This window comes from Botryllus schlosseri, chromosome 12 (genome assembly GCF_051294905.1).
Source record: "Botryllus schlosseri isolate E-star chromosome 12, Bs_hap1, whole genome shotgun sequence".
Classification (NCBI taxonomy): domain Eukaryota; kingdom Metazoa; phylum Chordata; class Ascidiacea; order Stolidobranchia; family Styelidae; genus Botryllus; species Botryllus schlosseri.
In genome coordinates this window covers 19,057,977-19,080,750 of record NC_137247.1, presented here as the reverse complement: position 1 = coordinate 19,080,750, position 22,774 = coordinate 19,057,977, and the positions used below count along the sequence as shown (strand labels likewise).

General features: G+C 41.3%; 1 protein-coding gene across 1 annotated transcript; it reads left to right on the top strand.

The window, feature by feature from the left end:
• The first annotated feature begins 895 nt into the window (after nucleotides 1–895).
• LOC145451592 (glioma pathogenesis-related protein 1-like) lies at nucleotides 896–21,920 on the top strand. Its single transcript, XM_080329801.1, has 8 exons — nucleotides 896–1,074; nucleotides 3,043–3,156; nucleotides 3,220–3,384; nucleotides 4,153–4,352; nucleotides 4,420–4,508; nucleotides 13,911–14,127; nucleotides 21,571–21,707; nucleotides 21,783–21,920. Exons 1-8 carry the CDS (start codon nucleotides 910–912, stop codon nucleotides 21,848–21,850), a joined length of 1,155 nt encoding a protein of 384 aa, XP_080185927.1. The 5' UTR covers nucleotides 896–909; the 3' UTR covers nucleotides 21,851–21,920.
• Nucleotides 21,921–22,774: the final 854 nt, after the last annotated feature.

Genomic DNA, 22,774 nt, shown 5'->3' with positions numbered 1-22,774 from the left:
GCCTTTTGTGGTGTATTGAACCGATAAAATTGCTAATAAACCAAAGATGATGATGTTAATAAATGTTCGTCCAGTTGTTGTAATATGAACTTTGCGACCTTTTGGGAGTAGGATGAATCTCAGCTGCTGCACGTCTAATAAATTTCAACCACGGGCCATAATTGAGCATACGAAGCGAGCAAGCAAACATACTATCTTCTTTGTGCCACCAGGTAATTACTACATCGTAGATTCTCAGTAAATGGCATTTCTGGATACATAGGCAAATTAGAAATCTTATTCTAAATAAATCTTTTAATTAATAAATGTATACGTTCGATGAAGTTACTCACATACATCTTGAGAACTACTAGATTCTACATATGCAAGTGAATGTTATAGTTATATCCATCAACAGTTTTTATGTGCAATTTTGATACTGAACGTGACCTGTCGTGATATATATTTCCCTTTTATTAGGCCAAGTGGATTGACCATTGCGCTGTTATCAGCAGTGACCAGTGATGTTAATATAGGGTTACCATACGTCCTCTTTTTAAAGGATTTGTCCTCTTTTTTGACTTTTTGAAAGTGTCCTCGGAGGACGCCCTTTTGTCCTCTTTTTTGAGATTTTCTCCTCTTTTTTGAAAATTGAGGTCATATTTAGAGCAAAATGCGAGTGATATGCCGTAAATTAGCACAGAAGTGACGCTCCGGTGGGTATTTCGGAGTGACAAACGGTGATATGAGCTCTGAGCGAAAAGCATTTCACATCGAAATCTCGTTGCCTTCCACCAGATTCAACGTTGAATTAGCAGGAATCGACGTGCAGGCGTGCATCTTTACATTGATTACTGATAGCATTATGATGTCATTATGCCGATGCATATACACTTACAGCAAAATATTCATTATCTCATTTGATATTCCATGTCTGATTCCTATACCGCGTACGTTCTACTGATAATTTTAGCCAGGATGCGAATGGAATTGTTAATTATAGTTGGTTTCAATTGCGCCGTATTAAGATGCGATTGTGCTGGAAATGCATCTCACAAGCTGGATACGTCGAGGAATCATGAGCGGTATAGTAAGGTTCGTTGTTTTACGCCGTGAATAGTTAATCTTGCCATAATTTTGTCGTTGAGTTTTCAAGGATGTTGATTTCATCTGGTATGTCTGCTGATTCGTTTACGAATGAGATAAGAAGGTTTAGGCCCAGTCTGGATTCGCCGTTGGAATTGCAACTGCTCTCTAAACGGGCATTCATCTTTTAAAATATTACCTATACTGTCATTTCCAGTTTGGAAATAATAAATACCCTGATTTCTGGTTTTAGTATTAGTGGGATATATACTGTATATTGTTTTGGTGTATATAATTTGTTTGGCGATTTCAATTCAATCGACTTGTTCGCCATGTTCACTGGTTATTTACGACTACACGACTCCTGTGTGTATATACAAGGTGCAGTGAGTTCATGACTACCGCTATGATAAAAATTCGGAACAACCGGGCGGAACAACTCTGCGAAGTACTATTAGCACGGCGCATTGGCAGAGAGCAGAATTTAATGATATCGAGAGCTATACAGTGCCGACACTCGTCCAAAATATTCCATTCAAAATCTCCATAAATTTGTAGCTTATTGTTCCCGACATAAGCATTAGCAACGCATCACGATGGCGCTTATAGTTTGCTACGATATATTCTACTACACTTAGATGCAAGGCCATCTGTTACTGCTACTTTACAGCATCATGAATAACGTCTCTGAAATTTTAGAATAGATGTTGCAAGCAGTTGAAATTTTGTCAAAAAGTACCACATTGTATAATTACAGGGATATTTCTATTCAGGAAGCTCAAAAGCAGCAGTAGGTAGGCTTGCCATACATGCGGAATTTCCCGGACCTGTCCGGAATTTCACTGTTCAAACTCAGTCCGGGCGGTAATCCCAAAATATGCCTAAATGTCATAGATTTGGAAGGCTTGAATTAGGCTCATAAGTTTTTCGGAAATAAACATAAACAATATTATTTGTTGGCAGATTCATGGTACATGAAATTTTTCTTCTCGCTACGCGCGATTTAGTTTCACACGTATTGATTGTAACCAGGGGACCCTCGCTCGCCGAAAAACTAGAATCATAAATAAATAAAAATCACCCATACCTGATATAAGTATAGTTGTAATCGCTATGGGTTACCAGCATAGGTATTCTTTTAGGAGAATTTGTCCTCATTTTTTCAGGTGTATGAAAATGTCCTACGAGGACACCCTAATGTCCTCCTTTACAGCTTTTCCAGATAAGATTGCGGATAAAATCGAGTGAAAATTGGCATAAATGACATCACGCTAAATAGGAAATTCGTGCACACCACCAAATACTTCGTCTCCTAAACCGGATCGTGACTATACCTCTGGTCGATAGGCAAAGCTTGGCAAGGGTGACGTCATATTGACAAACAATATGCTCATACCTCATTTTAATATCCACTAGTGAACGATAAAGAGAGAGATAGAGAGAGAGAGAGAGACGATATTCTTTTTCGCCTGCACCATCGAGATGCATTGACGACGAAGATGCGATACGACCTTTATAGTAAAGTCAACTAGTCTGCATCCGCGTTTTTTCTCCTCCACGCTATTCGTGATTGCTGAGCGCGTAGCAGGATAGCCGCGGATACCAGTTTTCGAGTCTTTGATCTGACCCGGAACGGGACTGAACCCACGACCTACCGACCAAGAGGCCGGACGCATCACCATTACACTATCTCGCTCCGTAAGAGTGTTCGGAATTTGAGTCAAAAAATATCGCAACACTTCAGTAGGCACTCAGGGCCATGATGGCGTTGCAACAAAGCGTAGGCTGATAGTAGCGTATAAAAACGTACCAAAAGCGTTGCGGTGACGCGATGCTTCTGTTAGGATGTAACATTTTTAGTCGAAATAAATTCCGGCTCTGTATACAAATGAAACCGCTAATACTCACGTAGCTGAAGGGATGCGGTATAGATATATCGATTATTATATTTCAATCCGAATAGCCTTTCGTCTTCAGTCCGAGTATTTCCGCCCTCATTACATGAACGAAGAGACGTTGGAAAAGTTGCTGGCTTTTCATAACAGAGCACGCGCGTCCGTTTCGCCCACCGCCGACCAGATGTTGAAAATGGTAACACTACATTTTTATATTGCCGATTACACCCATATATGATTTTGAGTTGTTGTTTTCTAGTCGTGGGATTATGACTTGGAAGAGAGCGCATGGAGGCACAGCAAAAAGTGTGTTTTTGCATCAAGTCTGTACAGCGACAGGCCGTTCGATAAGTTTCCCACAGTCGGGGAGAATCTATGGGTATCTTGGGGTATCCCAATCGAATTCACGGATGCAGAGTCAGTGGTGAGAGCCTGGGAGGTGGTGTTCGAATCTAATTAAGCAGAAAGTAGAAAGTGTCATATTTCGAAACCACCAATGTGCAAGTAGCTTCGACATAGATACTTTGATAAACTTACCTGTGGTCATTTAAGTACCGATGACTCTGCGACTAACGCCGATGAAAAAAGATTATATGTGTAATTTCAAATATTTTCCGACCTCCTGATATGCGGGATATTTGTCCACGAAGAAATAGAGATTTTCATATGCGTGATATCATATGTACCAAACCCGAAGTTCATGCTTTTACAGCAATAATTAAAATAAAAATTGAAGTATATTAGCTACGAGAAGAACAGAGACTATAGTGTATGGTCACGGTGGAATGTGTGTATGGCTAATGTCAATTTGTTCAAATTTTGAGTTCGATTTTTCAAAATGATAAAATATGAAGTTTTTGTAAAATTTCCATACTTTCTGTCATATTTTGGCCATGCTTCCAAGATATGACCGGTGGATTATTGAAATCGTTACATAAAGTTAATTTTCTCAAAATGTGTAAATTGGACATACGCCACTTTGATTCCACAACGACATATATTGATTACAAATAAGGTGTTATTCGTAGACAAATGCACCAACAATATGTATATTGCTAAATAAAGGAATTTTTCATCATAAATGATGACCTAAAGAAATATAGTGGCAATCTCCACTATCGGTCAGGTGTAGCTAGAAAGACCTCAGGGTGTAACTACAATTACACTTATACAATTACCGTTTATACAACAGATTAGATTCTGGTTGAAGGAAAAGCAATATTTCGATGCATCTTTGAAAGCATGCATTGGGGGATCGTGTGAAAGATACACACAACTCGTTTGGGGCGCATCGTTCAAACTAGGATGCGGTTACAGTTGGTGTGATGATATCCAAGTTCACGGATACAACCTCAACGGCGCCACGTTTCTAACCTGTCATTATGGACCTGCGTAAGTATTGAATAGTGCTAGCGCGTGTGCACTGTGTACGAGTCGATGAATTCGGTGTATTGTTTAGTGGCAACCTTGATCAGCTGATCCCCTATTACCACGGGCTGAGTTGTAGCTTTTGCGATGACGCCGATTCTTGCGAAGACAAATTGTGCAGTGAGTGGAAATTCACTTCGGTTTCTTGGACATATTAGGTTGCCTATGCTGACGCAATCATCAGTCTAGCTACGATTGGGTCATTTCTAATTCGAACTACGAATTAATATTTCTGAATGGGAGTAACCTATACCATCTATTCAACTGGTAGCTTAGGAATCCTAGAAAACAATTCAGCTCAGTTTAAACAAATTGCCATCAATTGAAAACATTAAAGATTGCTGTACAAGGAAGAGGTTGAAACGACATTGAAAAGTTTTCGAACACGCCACTTGGCGTGAATATATCCATAAAAATTGAAGATCACATTAAAAGGATACATGCCACCTGATGAAAGAAATGGAAGTTCATAACGCAGCCTCTCGATATTCTGCTGCTTGCAAATTATGATCGGCCAGTCACAAGGTTCTGAGTCGGAATTCAATTCATAATTTACGCTCTTGACTTGAATAAAGTTGAAACATTCTTATTTTGTCGCCGAGTCAATTCCAAGTCTCAGTTATGTTGAAAAGGACCGAACAGTTTCTACTCCAAATACCAGTGACGTGTAAATGTGATTTCGTAGTGGGCACAGATCAGATGCTTCAGATAGCGGCCAACACACGCGCGTATACTTAGCAATGGCGACTTTGACACAACGCATACGGCTTATACTTTCTCTGTCATTCTGCTGCGAAATCGATATTGAAAAATATATTACCGAATAAATATGTGAATGAAAGCCGTAAACTTAGAACACTGTTAGATGACATTATCCGAGATGTAGAATACGCAATCGCATCTCCCGTTTCGGTATGGAACACCATAAAATCAACACAGACCAACAGCGAATTATGCGTAAAATATATTGAGGTATTGGTTGATCAAGTGATCAGCTGTCAGTCGACATCGGAACCAAAATAGCTATCGCACTTGACAATGCAGATTGTTAACAAATGGCTTGAAGGCTGTAAAGCACACGATTAAATCGACATTGGAGAACATAACATTGAATAAATATTTGATTGCAAACCGGGAAGCTTAGTAAACTGTAACATGATATCATCTACATATACCAGTGGTTCTTAACCTTTTTTGCTCCAGCGCCCACTTTCAAAAATTATCGTCCTCCAGCGCCCCCCAACCTCATATTGTAAGGAATGTAATAAAGACAATGAGAAAGAGGGAGGGCCGTAACAGCACTTCGTCAACCCCCTAAAAACGATTCTCTTGCGCACCCATAGCGTGATAAACCAAACTTCGGAAGGCTTTGCCCCCAAGAACCCCGTTGCGTGATTTCGATGGTCAGCAAAGTTTGTGTGGCCTGGTCGCCCTAGGTACAAAAATTTTCTATAATGCATGAATGAATAGGTGGTAATTACATATATAAGTCGCTATAAACTTTTTATCCTCTCAGCCCACGTAATCAGATTTATCAGTAGCGCTGAGTGAGCTGTTGTATGGGAAAATAAAGTGCACGTAATTAATAATTAAACATATTTGGGCGTGCCCGTATGTACAATTAATTCGTTACCAGGGCCGGTTTGAAAATGTGCTGTGGCCCACCTATTATCTTAGATTCTTAATCCTGTTCAATGCGTGGTAGTCGATGGCGACGATATGCCTATTTGTCTAAAATATGCGTATTTTCTCTTAATTTACTGATTATATTTAAATCTACACCTCTAGGGACATGAAATCGCGCGCAGCGCGACGAAAATTTCTGAGTTGAATAAATATCCTCAACAAACGACCAACGAAATAATCTTGGGCCCCTTCGAGCTCCCCTAATTGGGGGTTTGGGTGCGGCAGTTACTGCCCACGTAGATCATAGGCTAAAACTCCTGTGTATGTTATGATCGTCCGCTGCTCCATTCGCGTCGCTAAACACAATGATCAAATTCCCGCATCCACTTTGTGATTAGGGTTTTAGTTCCACTATTGTGGGAAAAATATTATCATTCTGGACCAGCTTCACACAATTCATTAATTAATGGGGTGCTACTACTACAGTGAAGTGGAGAAAGAGTTTTTTAATATGCATGCTGTACAATGCACATTGTATGTCCTGTACCAAACCAACTGAAGTTGCAATGTCAGAATATTCAATCAAACGATACGATCAATTCATGTGACTGTTACATTGTGTTCAATGGTTTCCAGGCCGGACATTTTAAACCGACTCCAAAGATTAATGCGCTCCGCTAAATCCTCAATCCATTACGATTCGTTGCGGTCACCAGAAGTTGCTAATAATTTTCAATTATGGCTATGTTTGTCTTACAATAATACGACCTGCCAAAGTACAATAAATCTATGCATTGATTACACTTCATTTTGAGATTATTGCACACCCTTTCCACGGCATACGACATATGACCCTGCCGGAATACTTGGTTACTTCAGCATTACCTTTCAGTTATCATATACTCGAAATTACTTTAGTTGCTGTTAGCCGTAGGTTGTCATAGTCAGTGGAAAAACCCGCCGTTTGTTCCTCCCGTTTTCGACTGGTACATGCTGACTCCATGCGTGCCACTACGTCTCCTCAAAGTCGGATGAAAAGTTTATGAATATATTTCTAGCGTTTAACATAACCAATAAATCTAAACTTGCATTAATTCAAAAATTTTCTAAATAGCCTCGCGGCCCACCTCAAAATGCTCTGTGGCCCACCAGTGGGCCATGGCCCACCCTTTGAGAACCCCTGATCTAGTTTTAGATATTCCTGTCGCCCAATCGTACTAAACTAAAAGACGCATACGATTTCAGAGTGGTATTTCTTCACTTGCATATAATTTTTCTCTGCCAGATGGAATTCGTCTTCTGGGGTTCAAATTGCCAAGACAGGAACATTCGGTGCCAGTCATTTAGGCGCCCATGGACAATTAAACCTATACGTCTTTTGTAGGCTATATATAACGAAGTTTGCGGTGTTAATTTTCTCTGAATATCATTAGGGATATGTCCTACCACCACATCATCTACTGCGAAGCCATTTTTCTCCAGCGCCCCCCTGAGCCCAGCGCCCCCATGAGCCCCATGAGCGTGTCCGCCCCCTTCAAAATTGCCAGCGCCCCTTAGAATCACTGATATATACCATTCGAAATATACCATCATCTATCTCGGTATGGAAGTAGCCTTGGAACACAGCTGAAATTAGCATAGACCAACACTGACTTTTGCGTGAAATCCGCAATGCGGTAGGCAAGTGTTATAGATCAGCGCACACATCTATCATACTCGACCTCGATAACTAAATTACTGCCATAATCATTGAGTGTCAACGTCGCGACTTGGCGCAACGATCGATACTAAAATCAAGACATGCCGTGCACAATCTTACGACAGATCTAGGTAGGGAATACTGTTAAATTCAATAGAGACCAATACCGGCTTTTGCGTAAAATCTGTTAGCAATAAATGACGAGTCAGCTCTCACTCGACTTAGGAAACGAAATCACCAACTGCATAGTTCAGTGACAAATTTAAAACGTGGCACAGCGTTCGATACTAGATCAGTGGTTCTTAACCTTTTCTTCTCCAGCGCCCCCTTTCAAAAATTGACTTAGTCTGGCCTCCCCCTATTATAAGGACTGTAGTAAAAGCATGGGGTAAGTAGTCGAAGTCCGCTTTCGGGTGGGGACTTCACTATTAGACCACTCGACTAATTAACGAAATAGTTGCATGTGCTATTGTCGGGATCACATCAAGCTTGTTATAACAACCACTGGGTAAGGCCTATCGGGCTTATAATAGCATTTGGTTAGAGATCGATGTACACATCCCGAATTCTTCTATGCGATTGGCAATACGGGGAAGTTAATTGTATTGGGTTTTGTTTTATTGCTTAATGTGACTAATAAATCAAATTAGAATGTGGTAGAAATTGGCTCACATTCAATTTAGTCCTGCACCAAGCTCTTAACTTTAACATGAATGGGGGTAACAACACCAAGCAGTATCATCCTTTATGATACGATGAAGAAATATTCTGACGAGTTAATTTTGTAGCTCTCAAATACAAGTATATTCAATTAATTATTCTGGCCGAAAAGGTTAAAAACATATTTAATGTATAAGGGGCATCACTCTCAAAAGTTGTACAGTAACCTGCAGCGCCTTTTCGATTTCGACACGCATTGAGCTGCAGGATGAAATACCTAGTTCAGAACATTTAAGGAAAATAATCCGTGATATCTGTATAAGTATCAGTTTATTAAAATTTTTATCATTTCAAAACAGCACAAAACTGAGATACAATGAAAAGATTTCGAAGGTGTCGAAGCGACTTGGAGTAGCCAGCGTGACGGGAGTGTTATAACGGGGAATTGGCGATCCAAACGTACGCCAAATTCATTTTACATGAATTAAAATAAACCAGTTCACTCATGGAAACATGGTCGGTGGATATTTCGCGATGAGCGCAACGAAAAACGGTGTGATTTGACAGATTTTGTCGAATTTTAGTTTGCAATGAGAACTCAGGGAGCTATAGAACTATTTTTCTACTATATATTCATATGTCCTTAGTACACCATCCACTACGATACCATTTTTCTTCTACGCCCCCCATACTACCCCGCCCCTAGAGCCCAGCGCCCCCCATTTCCCCCCGGAGCGTTTCCGTCTCTTCAAAATCAATATCCCCCCTGGGGGCGCTGCAGACAAAGTTAGGAACCACTATAGTCTAAATCAGTGGTTCTTAACCTTTTTTCCTCCAGCGCCCCCTTTCAAAAATTATCGTGCTCCAGCGCCCCCCCCCCCAACCTCATAATGTAAGGAATGTAATAAAGACAATGAGTAAGAGGGAGGGCCGTAACAGCACTTCGTCAACCCCCTAAAAACGATTGCCTTGCGCACCCATAGCGTGATAAACCGAACTTCTGAGGGCTTCGCCCCCACGAACCCCCTATCGTGATTTCGATGATCAGCAAAGTTTGTGTGGCCTGGTCGCCTTAGGTACCAAAATTTTCTATAATGCATGAATGAATAGGTGGTAATTACATATATAAGTCGCGATAAACTGAGTGAGCTGTTGTATAGGAAGATAAAGGACACGTAATTAATAATTAAACATATTCGGGCGTGTTCGCAGGTACAATTACTCGTTACCAGGGCCGTAAGAGAACTTCGTCAGCCCCCCCAAACAAAAAACGTTGGTTCTGGGCCCCCATCGGGTGATAGACCAAGCTTCCGGGGGACTTCACTCCCAGACCCCCATTAGGCTGTTCTCTATTTGCTGAAAGCCTGTTAGGTATCTACATTGGGTGTCCATTTACTGAGCCAGCTATTCTCGCCTAGTCGCGCGAAGCGCGAAAAATTTCACTAATTAATGAGTGAATTGGTCAATATCATCGGGAATTGCATGTAAATTGAGATTAATTTTTATCCTCTCCCTGCTCACATAAACACATTTACCGGTAGAGCTGACTTGACGCACAACAAATCCGAATTTATTACCTTTTTTAGTCGATACGCACTGTTGTCCAGGGGTCAGCACAGTGAGTTGTTGAGTTTGCGCAGACTCATCATAACTTAAAGCGAACATTGTGAGGTTTCTTGGAAACTGTAAGGCCCGTTACTAATAATTAAACATATTCGGGCGGGCGAACCCGTTGGTATGACTTCGTTGCATGATGTTATTTCGTGACCCCCTGTCTGCAATATCAAAAAATATAGAATCGCTCAACTGGGATATCGCCCAACAGGAATATCCCTGTCGCCCAATCGTACTAAACTAAAAGACGCACACGATTTCAGATAGGTATTTCTACACTGACATATGATTTTTCCCTGCCAGATGGAATTCGTCTTCTGGGGTTCAGATTGCCAAGACAGGAACATTCGGTGTCAGTCATTTAGGCGCCCATGGACAATTAAACCTATATGTATTTTGAAGGCTATATGTAACGGAGTTTTCGGTGTTAATTTGCTCTGAATACTCATTAAGGATATGTCCTATCACCACATCATCTACTGCGAAGCCATTTTTCTCCAGCGCCCCCCATACCGCCCCCCTGAGCCTGGCGCCCCCCATATCGCCCCCTGAGCGTTTCCGCCCCCCTTCAAAATCGCCAGCGCCCCCTGGGGGGCGCTGGGGGCAAGGTTAAGAACCACTGGTCTAAATCAATGGAGACCTACACCGGCTTTTGACGGAAATCTGTTTGCGATACGCGAGGGATCACCACACACTCGACTTCGGAGACGAAATTACCACCCTAGTCCTTCAGTATCAACGCTGAAACTAGGAGCAGAGTTGAATACCGCCATCAAGACATAACCAACCGAGTTTAAAGAATTATCATGGTGCGAAACACCGTCAACATCGACCTATACCAGCGAAGGTAGAATCAACGCGTAGGAAGGCAATGGAGTTCAGATATAGATATCATTGTTACATCACACTGACAGGGCAACTGGCATGGCTGCCCCGCTTGTTCGATAATTTGATGAATAGATAGCACAAATCCCTGTTTCTTTCTTGTGAGCGGCTCTGAGAGAACAGACAGTGAAAGCTCGTTATGAGCGCTACCCCGGCTAGGCATTTACAAATCGGAAACACAAAAGATATTTCGGTTTTCGCTGAGACTTCGCCCACATTTACTAGCGAAAGCACATAAAGAATGCGATTTTGGTGTATATTCATTACTTAGTGTCTATAAAAGGTAAATCATCATTATAAAGCAGAATTTAATGTGGGGCAATGCCCCATGGCCCCATATGACGGGCCGTCACTGCCAAATACAGATTTTTCGTATTGAGTCCTGTTTTGTATCGCATCTTGATGATGCATATTAACTCCTACAATACATTCGACATAAGTGGCGACATGTTTACTCCCTGTACTCCTTGATACCTATAGGAGTGTCTGACAGTGGCGGCTCGTGACAATATCGGGTGGTGGGGCAAGGGCTGCGAGCGACTTTTATCAACATGACGTCACAATGGCGTTTTCCAACGTAAAAAAGTAACTTTATGATGGTCACATGAATTTCCCGACAACAGTGATTTTAACGTAGGTGCCGCGAGAGGTTTGCCGGTGAGCCGTGACTTGAAGTGTGGTAACAAATGTTTTATTCATTTATTTTTAATCAAAGGATTATTTTACAAAATGTACGTGAACTAAGAATCATCCCTATGCCACGAATCAAGTATCAGGTCATCCTTAGTAGCATGCGTTTTGATTTCATGGTAGAGTTATAGATTACGCAAATCGATAGACCCTAAAATCCGACCGTCACCCCAAATTCGAAATCCGGATCCAGTCCGGCCAGGTAAAAAAACATTGAAATCCTGCTCCGGCTCCTGAACCGGACTGTGGCCATCTCTGGTTACGACCAGGTGATAATAGGCAACCAAAGCGGAGGCACCCGGCGTACGATTGGATCAATAGACTGGACAACTTCTAGACCTCTCATTTTTGCTCTAAAGGCAACTGCGTAAACTACGTACGGAATAAAGATTCAATACGATTCATGTTCGCACTTGACTTGACCTGACTAATTCCAATGACTAGAACTCGAGAGATTGCGTAAGCCTAACTGGAAAGGTCAACGAGTTCGGACACATACGCAATTGTTATCTCATAGATTGGGCCTGTCATATTGAATCCAGAACATCAATTTGAATGGTCTTTGAAGAACTAAGGACAGCAGCCTCGGAACTTCGGTCTCGGAACAACGTAGGACATTTTGGCCTTGAAACTGGAGACTGTGACACAACACATACGGCTTACTGTCTATAAGTCTGCTGCGAAATCGCCGTTGGAAAATATATTAATCAATAAATACATGAATAAAAGCCGTAACTTAGTATACTGTTACAAGAAATCATCGAGAAGTAGCATACGCAATCTCATAACCCATTCCGGTATGGTACACTGTCAAAATCAATGCAAACAGACGAACACCTAACTTTGAGTAAAATAGATCGAGGAATAGGCTGATCGAATGATCAGCTGTTAGCCGACATCGAAAATGAAATAGCTATCGCAATTGACAGGGGATTGTAAGCAAATGGTTTGAAGGCCACAATTTCACAGTGAAATGGACATTGGCGAACATAAAATTATGTGAATATTTGAATGCAAACCGAGAATCTTGGTTAGCTGTTTCATGCGATCATCGAGATATACCATTGGAAATATCATCACCGATCTCGTTATGGAACGCAGACTATATAGATTAGCACAGACCGACACCGGCTTTTGCGTGAGATCCACAATGACGTAGGTAGGCTAAGTATCAGATCAGCGCGCATCTCTACCATACTCGACCTCGAAAACGAAATAACTGCCTCAATCATTGAGTGTCAACTTTAAGACTTGGCACCGTGTTCGATACTAAAATCAAGACATACCGTGTGAAAGCTCATGACAGATCTAGGTATGGAACATCGTTAAAATCAATAGAGACCAATAACGGCTTTTGCGTAAATTTGTTGGCGATAAATGAAGAGTCAGCTCTTACTCGACTTTGGAAACGAAATTACCACCCACATAGTTCAGTGACAAACTTAAAACTTGTTACAGCGGTCGATACTAACACTTACCGTGCCAAATGTCATGACCGATCTCGGTATAGAACATCGTCAAAATCAATGGAGACCAATACCGGCTTTTGAGTAAAATCTGTTTGCTGTACTATGTACATGATAGATCAGCACACACTGAACTTCGGAAACGGAATTACTACCATTATCTTTAAGTAGCAAGCCTGAAACTTGGAGCAGTGTTAAATACTACCTTCACGACATATCATACCAAGTTTCAAGAATTATCATGGTGCGAAACACCGTCAAAATCGACCTATTCCAGCAAAGGTCGACTCAACGCATATTACGGTAACCGAGTTCAGATATAGATACGATTGTTACATCACACCTTAAGGGCGAGTAGGCATATTTGCCCCGGTTGCTCGGCCATTTTACGAATAGGAGAGAGTAAATCACCGTTTCTTTATTGTGCGCGGCTTTGAGAGAATAGATAGTGAAAGCTTGTTATGAGCGCTACCGGGGCAAGCCCCGGCTAGGCATTCACAAAGCGAAAACACAGAAGAGAATTCGATTTTCGCAGAGACTTCGCTATGTATGGGCGTTTGCAAGCGAAAGCGCAAGAAGAACGCGGGTTTCGCTGTGATCTCGGTATATATTGATTGCTGTGCGTCTATAAATGGTTAAATTGTTATTGAACAGAATTTTAGGTGGGGCAATGCCCCAGTTGCCCTATAGGACGAGCCGCCACTGGTGTTTGAGATGGTGGTCAAGGTTTCTTTTTCATAAAAGTGATGCTATGAGGCGTTATAAAAGGGATAAATAAGCCAGCCTCATTCATTCAATTTCGATTTATAATGGTTTATTCCATGTATAAATACTTGAGATTGCATTGGTGTTACTGAAATTTATACATTACTTATTCCACAGCTAATCCCAGACGGGATCAAACTACCGGCAAGAGCCCATTTCCAGCGGAGCCACCGACTACCACATCGGTGGTTACCACGATAGAACCTTTACCGGAGGACGCGAGAATCGCGTTAATCGTGATAGGAGCTGCGGCCGGAGTCACTATAGTTGTGATGACAGTCGTTATAATCGCAGTAAGGATGTCTCGGAATCGGGCCGAGAGTCGTATTATGAGGTGAGCTGGTAACGAAATTGTGCCCATTTGGGTGCGAATTGTACGAAATAAGGTCTGGAACTTGCGTAATGTTTAAATATTGGATTTTGCTATGCCCAAGCGGATTGGTGAACATTGAATACTATATGTATCACAATATGTTGATCTCTATAACTGCCATCTAATCAATTGATACTCTATACCAGTGATTCCCAACTGCGGCTCTGAATATCCCACAAAATATAATAGACGACAGTTGTTGTTTGTTTCTACGAATAGTTACATCCAATTTCCGTATATGAATGAATGGTATATTCATATTAAAATAAAACTGAATATTTTCAGCTGTCACTCGTCAGGGGTAATCGTCAGCAACTAGTAGAGAATTGGAGAATTGGAGAATTCTCTACTAGTTGCTGACGATTACCCCTGACGAGTCTCAGCCGAAAATATTTGGGTTCATTTCAATATGAAGATACCATTCAATTGTATATTGAAGTTCTGTACCTCCAAGAAACTCTTCAAATGTATTGTATGCTAAAATGAGGGATATTAGTTATGTTTAAAGTCGTCTAAGGCCGCTTCTGAAACCTTTTGCATGCAGCATGCCAATATATCAAAAAAATTCCAATTATTACCAACTGGCGTGCCAACCATATTTCATTTTGTCAAGCAAGGAATCACACCAACTACCTATCTGCAACTGGCAACGGCATCGGTTACGTCAGTGATTCTCACAGTATTGACCGCGTAGGGTATACATTTTGCCGCACTAGACCTACTGCCTGATGTACGTAATATGTGCAGCATTTAAATTTAGTCGCGCAATGATCGATCTTCTGCGGTTGCCTTGATAGTTCCCAAGTCTTCTTTGTTCGGTACCATAGCCAATACGTGACAGGCCCATCAAAGATATTATGATGAGATGGCCTGATGATAAAAATGTTCCAACCCCTGTAAAATTGCAAGCTGGTTTGATGTTACATTGGTTTGACACTAGATTTGTCTGCAAAGCTCCGACGATCGCAGTATAGCGGTAAAAGTTATTGTCGTTGCTCCCGATATATTGGAATCGCTTTCACTTATCAGACGAAACTAAAAAAATATACCCGATCGTGAGACGAACACAATTCCATATTCGCATTTCGACATGGGACTCATTATTTCCCTCTGTGGGTCTCATTTGAGACGTGCTGCTCAAGCTTCGAGAGCTGGACTATTCGCGTCGGTCATTTCGGCGTCTGGACAGTGGACATATCAATGTCGAACGTTTTGGCCAACATGCGGCGGTTATTATTGTGTTTCAATGGTTTTTCGCCGCAAATCATTTTGGCCGCGAACACACCGCACGGAGTCGCCTGTTGCCGAAACGTGTGTCTCCTAGCGTAAAAATGCCCAGGGCCAAAATGCTGGTTCATATAAAATATTCCCGGTTCCACAGCCTGCACAGTGCACACTCCTAGACTGAAGCATCCAAACGGTTTCATACGATATTAGGTTGGCGTGTATATGTTTTTGTAGGTTTCCCAAAATCAAGAAATCAGGTCATGGTAAATCGCTCGGCGCGCGAAAAAATGTTCGGGATAACTAAAATCTGTTCCCAAAAGACTCTGTATTACGTTGAATTATCAAACAATTTCAACTTTTTCGATTTTGAAAACTTACGTGAAATGTTTTGCAACAAAATATAGTTATAATATGTCGTGTTCGTCAAATCAATTAGCGTGCCATGAAAAATCATCTCCCGTGCCACAAATGGCAGGCATGCCGAGGTTTGCCGACCCCTGGTGTACACTGTAGAGCAGGGGTGGGCAAACTTTTCAGCTCGCGGGCCGCATTCAACATCTGAATCCATTCGCGGGCCGCACTATATAAAATTGGGATTATAAACCAAAACGCAATATTGGTATTTGATTATGTAGTGAGGACATGGAGATAATACATATGCTTATAACAAACCAAACAATGTTTTGATGATATCGTACACGTAGGCTTACCATACGTCCTCTTTTAAGAGGATTTGTCCTCTTTTTTGACTTTTTTGAAAGTGTCCTCGGAGGACGCCCTTTTGTCCTCTTTTTTGAGATTTTGTCCTCTTCTTTGAAAATTTAGGTCAGATTTAGAGGAAATTGCGAGTGATATGCCGCAAATTAGCGCAGAAGTGAAGCTCCGGCGGGTATTTTGGAGGGAAAAGTGGTGATTTCAGCTCTGAGCGAGAAGAAGACCATTTTTTTTTTTTTTTTTTTTTTTTAGTCATCCACCTGGCAATGTGGAGTGAAAAACGTGATTTTGAGCTCTGAGCGGAAGTGATGACCTTTTTTTTTTCTTTTTTTATTTTAGTCAACCGATCATGAAGTGGGAAAAATTTACCGGTTTTTGAGAATTCTTCTCCAGTTTTGCATGTCTGAAATTTCTGAAAAAGTGTCCTCTTTTTTCATTTCCGAAATATGGTAAGCCTACGTACACGCGTCAGAAACAGTGGCGAGATTTCATAGGCTGGTCGACCTCAATAACCAATTTGTTAAAACTATAGAGATGACAGTCGGTAGTCCCGATTCTTAGAACAGCATTGAAATTTAAATCTGGGAGCAGCGATCTGTTCATAGATTTACTAATTCCAGTTTTGGTTCAGTTCAAGGACATACAATGCTGACAGCATCGTAACCAAGTTAGCTTCAAATACGCTTCTACTGCGTGTAGATAACATATAATTATACCCTAATTCTACGCATACGTAAGACACGCGAGAATCGTTTTTTATAAGCACATCACTGATATAATTAAAACTGGAGTGGCCAATCTAAAATCACACTCGTGGTCCGAATTATGTCAATCTATAGATTACTAACCTACGGATAGATACGCAACTCCTGGTGGTTACGCTTGGGCAAGCAGTGTCTCGTATTGCTGAGCAATCTGAAAGTAGCGTAATTGGTAGTGCTGTAGCTGGCGACCAGAGCGCTGAAATTCAATATAATTGGTCTTAAGCGAAAGCTAGTGTCGCACTGATTCCGAAAATATAGATTAAAATCTTGTCGGGGAATGGAACCACCCCTAAACAGCTCGCAAAGTCTGAAAATCGGCATTGTTCCAACAATGGCAGCGTCGCGACACAATGAACATAACAATGGTCAATTTCGTCCAGCGATTGTTCGGAACAATGCCGAGTTTCAGACTTTGAGGGCTGTTTTGAGGTGGTTCCATTGCTCTGAAAATTTTTTAATTTGTATTGTCGGAACCAGTGCGACGCTAGCTTTCGATTAAGACCAGTTTTATTCATTTTCAGCGCTCTGATCGCCAGTTAGAGCACTACCAATTATGCTGCTTTTAGATTGCTCAGCAATAAGTGTAAATGCTTGCGCGAGCGTAACGACGGGTTTTGCGAGAGTTGCGTATCTATCCGTAGGTTAGTAATCTATAGTCAATCGCGTTTAGGATTTCTGTGATGTTTAGCAGTGGAAACATTTTAAACTGCGTGGGCCTTGAAATCGAGCTGTCGCGCCAGAAATTAAACATAAAAAATATTATAGGAAGTATTTACCTTAAAACAGTGGTTCTCAAACTTTTGAAGACACGCCTTCCCCCTCCCCCCCCCTTTATGTCGGTGAAAGATTTCGCGCCCCCTGACCGTAATATCACAAAACGCAACCAGGACGCTAGCAAACCTAATAGATAGTTTGTTGATGGCGTGAGAAGGTTACGACTGTGGATGAGAGATTTTTAAATAAGTAATTCAAACTAAATATAGAGATCAATAAATCCGAATTGAATGTAAATCACGCGTAGCGTGAAAATTTTTTCAGTTGAGCTCAGCTGGGCACCCCGTTCAGATGCTTTCACGCCCCCAGTTTGAGAACCACTGTCATAGAATTATCATGATGAAATATACTAAGAAAAAGTTTACTCAAGTCCCTGCATTAATTAGATTTTTAGTGCGCTTATCAATACTTTTGATAAGTTTCTTCAGACTCTCGCGGGCCAAACAGAACGGTGTTGCGGGCCGTAGTTTGCCCACCCCTGCTGTAGAGTGTACACGATACCTAGCGACGACTTGGACCACATAATGCCACAATGCTGAAGTTCATATTGGCGTTTCAAACATCGCTAAATGTATCAACTGAGGTAATCAAAGGATAAAATAATCCCCTAAAATCAATATCTTCCATCGCATAGCCAACGAGGAATTACGAGGGAATATAAGCTTACGTCTTAACGGTCTAGCCCAGACCGGACAATGTATTCAGCGTCTGAGTATTGCCACATTGATATTGAGCAGAGTGTAAAACGGGTTTTTATACTTGCTGCCGGTATTGCCCCATCAGCAAGTTATACAGCAGTAGCCAACACCTCAATCGCACGGATTTGATTTCCACGATACAATAAACATATGAAGTCAAGATTGACCCTGTACGCCTGCTAGATTATTCACATCAGAAAACGATATCAATCTCATTGATTGGTTGAATAAGCATCATTCGTTGACTACGCATTTCGCTCGTGATGCTGTGTGATTGCGGGTCTAGCTCACACCAAAGAGTCACTAAATATTCACAAACAAGCAGACTTTTGTAACAAAGCAAGTAAAACTTCCGGGATTGCCAAGGTGCATGTTCGTTAAGTGTTGATTCTTTTATACTGCCATCGCCATGCATAGTGACCCGCAGTTGAAATGCAATAAATTTTAACGAAAGATGTTATAATTAAGTGAAAATTGTAATATATGAAAAGGGTCACAGGGCAGAACCTATCAAGGTTCTGCTGTGAACGCCACATTTTGCTCGGTTGACTAAAAAAAAAATCAATTTTTCGGCTCAGCTTCCGAAATACCCGTAAAAGCCTTACTTCTGAGCTGATTTACGGTGTTTCAGTCGAATTTAGCCTTGTATTTCACCAGAATCGAAAATATTTTCATGAAAAATCGAGAAAGTTGTAAAATGTTGCAAAAAGTTGCATGAAAAAATGGACAAAAGTTGCAAAAAAATGCACTATAAGATTCCTTCGAACAGCTTGAAACAGCATTCTACATATTTTACGAGTGTTCAGGAAGCTGCCGGAAGCTGTAATAAAAAGTTGCAAAAGTTGCAAAAACTTGCCCTAGTCATCATTAGAAAACCCATTCCATACCAATGAATATTATATTCAGGGGTCACCAACCTTCTTGAAACCACGAGCTACTTCTTGCGTACTGATCAATGCGACGGACTATATACAGTTAACTCCCGGTGAAGTACGCACCCGCTTAAGTTCGCATCCCAGATAAGTACGCAAAAATTCTTCACAAATTCTGGGTTCAACTTTTTCAACAATTCATTTATTTTAAACATTAAACTGGATGTCAGGAAAAAATTAAACTTAAACTTAACAATAGTTCTCTGCGTGAACATGTCATGCAACGTCATCTGATGCATATTTTGCATTCTTTTCTGCTTGGCTTCCTATGTCACCCGTCTCATTCTTCACTGAAAGCATCCAAAAGTGCTTTTGAGATTATCCTAAGCATCTGCTGCTTGATTTTGTGAGGCAGGACACTAAAATGAACCTCAATTTCAAACTGGTCGTTTTGAAGTTGTTCAAAGCCATGAAAACGATGCTGTTTTCGACAGGTGCACAATTGTTGTTGCTTGGGCCAGCCTCATCGTCAGTGTCATTTTCAGCCTGCATCACCCAAAATTGCCCGTGAATCCCCGATTCTTTATACAGACCAGAGATTCAGGCTTCCCAATCAATGTGCATGAAACTTCGTGTGTTCCTGTGGCAGTTGCACAAACAACCAGCGACATACGGTGCTTAGTTTTCTTTCTCCCTTGGATGCTGCAGCGATATTCGGATGGCATAAGCAAGGTATATGTAGGCAGCAAACGAAAAAACAAACCTGTTTTTTTCATACGCATTTTCATGATTACATCGTGCAATTATAGCATGTAAATCAGTCGATGCAGCTAAAAGCTTTGGGTCTTCTTGCCGATTCCAGCTTCTTCACCATGAAAAATAACTTTCTGCAGTCCTTGACGTGCTATGAATCGGCTAATCCACTGCCACGACATCTGAAAAGCATCTCCTGAAATCGATGTTTTGCTTTTGCAATGACCGATAGGGGAACAGGAAGACTTGCACGGCACATGCTATCAATCAAAAGATGTAGAAATCATCCAGCTCAGGAAACCGACCAACAGATGCCCGAAGCTTTTAATCTTTGTGTCCTTAGACATCAAAGCAGAACGCTTTCAAATAACTTCCCGATTTTTCAAAATCTTTTGGATAGCAGCTTCACTCACGCCATACTATCTTGCAAGACATCTTTTCTTCGGAGCGGACGGCACACAAAACTTTGCGATGATTTTCAATCTTTGGGATTCACTTCCTTAAACGCTTACCTTTACCTGACATCATACGAACGAGAAAATCGTACCCAACAAATTAGGCTACTTGTGCTGTACTCTAAACTAGCAGAAATGAATAGCATACAAAACCACACATGGGCAACGCATCATGAATGACGTGATAAATGCAAAATTTGTGCATTGGGAAATGGTTATCCCAGGTGGGTGTGTAACTGCTAAGTACTCCCTACCACATAAGTTCGCACAAACTCTTCAGGATCAAGTTGCGTACTTAACCGGGAGATGAGTGTACCCGTTACTCCCGCTGTTTATCCGTGCTCAGTTGGATTTCTTTACCTATACATTCAGAGTATTGGTAGGGTTTTCGCAACTTACCATGATCAGAAAACTCTCACTCATCGGGACTCATGCCAGCGTCTCCCGGCTCAGTGGCGTTGCCACACTTCGCGCCGAAGCGCCAGTCTCCGCGTCGAGACTCGGCAATATTAAATTGCTTACCGCTAAGCCTCCACGTGGGCGAGGACGAGCAACGCACCGACCATAAAATGCGTTAGTATGTTCCTTACGGTCGACTGACCCATGTCCAACTGGGATCTTGCACCACACGTGCCCCACGTTGATGTCCCCTGATCTATATCGACTTGCTATAGCAGTTGAACCGACGACGATTCCGAGGGCTCCAACCATTCCATATCGTATACGTCGACAGTAACCGGTGCAAACGACCGTAGGCTCATAATATCTGTTTTTTTCGAACGTATTTACACATTTCAGGCATAATTATAGGCTAGTACGTTTGGAAATCACACAATTGTTTTTCAAAGGCACACAGTGTTTTAAAACATAATTTGTTTAAAATGCAACCCTAACAACAACCAACTCCTATATTTATTTCATTTGGAGACTCAGTGACACTAACTTCAGACATGAGGCTTCCGGTTGGTACGCAACCATTATGAGTAATGCGTACCACTACAGCTTGCAATTTGAAAAGTTTAGTCATATCGTCGTTTTGTCGATCGATATATCTGTTATAGAGCCGTAATAGATTAGTTGGATGGGATCAAATGATCCTAACGTAAACCGGAATACACCAAAAATCGAATTATCAATTCTCATTAAGGTTCATAAAAGCTATGCCTCGTCGTATGACGCAATGGTACGACGACAAGTCCGAGGCACCGACGCCCAACAACAGCATCGTTCAGAAATCGAAGGAGTCAGTGGCGTTGAAAGCTTCACAGCCAAGTTTGAAAAATAGTATGTCGATGAAATTCATACAGTAATGCGTACTGGTATGCGAATTATCTCGCATATGTTCCTCTTTATTCACAGAAAGAGCATTATCTTCAAAAACGTCGATCGAATATCACGCAAATTCATGGAGGGATAATGCGTCGTAAAGAAGTGCCACACATTTCCGTTTAGCATTTGATTTTTTGTGGTATTTAATACATCTTTCTCAAAATAGAAGTAGATATGTTTGTAACACGACGTGAAAACAATGCGCAATTGAGAAATCACGTCTATCGATACAGGTAGGCCTACATTAAATTCAGGGATATCACATAGCATTCCGACTAATGCGAGAATTGAAAGTTGAAAGGATAATTCACTAAAGATTAGAGCAGAGGTCTCAAACACACGGCCCGCGGGCCGCATGCGGCCCGCCAGATAATTCTGTGCGGCCCGCGAAGACATTTTAGATTTTCAAGTATTTGACAATATATAAGTGACAGATATATATCTTTTTAGGTTTAAAAGTTAATATCCCTTTTCAAATTGCTCCGAGAGCCTGAAACTATTCATCAAACTTCACCATCTCATCAATTGCAAACGCTATCATGCTGTAAAAGATTCACTATTTCGCCACATTTCCAATTCATGATGATAAAACCGGACCCTTAGATGATTCGTGACTGAAATTTGTAAGTTATTGTGACTTGGACACGAACTTTCGTAGAATTACTCGGACTCCGGCAGACTCGATGACAAAATGAGAATGACTCAAGTGGACTCGGAACGCCGTAACTTGGTTACAAATATATGGACGCAACAAACTATTCACGTGTCATGGAGAATAGTAATAGATGAGAAGGTAGTAGCTTGTTATTGCGCTATCTAAGCAAGTCGTTCTGGCAACAATTGGCAATCTGGTAAAGGTACTGAATACCGCAGTGGTACGCACCAACGATGTGACGATGTTCGGCGTTCCGACATTTTCATTAATATATCTATATTGTTGTTTATATACCCCAATAATCCACGGTATTTGACCAAGGACAATCATGAGATTATTAGTCCAGTTATCAGGAGTGTACCCCTGG

What these genes read in the sequence shown, in the direction of transcription:
- LOC145451592 (XM_080329801.1), top strand. Translation starts at nt 910, where the DNA reads ATGTCTGATTCCTATACCGCGTACGTTCTACTGATAATTTTAGCCAGG. An exon ending in ATCATGAGCGGTATAGTAAG is followed by an intron (nt 1,075 to 3,042) that starts GTTCGTTGTTTT and finishes TTTCGTCTTCAG; the next exon opens with TCCGAGTATTTCCGCCCTCA. An exon ending in GCCGAGAGTCGTATTATGAG is followed by an intron (nt 14,128 to 21,570) that starts GTGAGCTGGTAA and finishes ATTCTCATTAAG; the next exon opens with GTTCATAAAAGCTATGCCTC.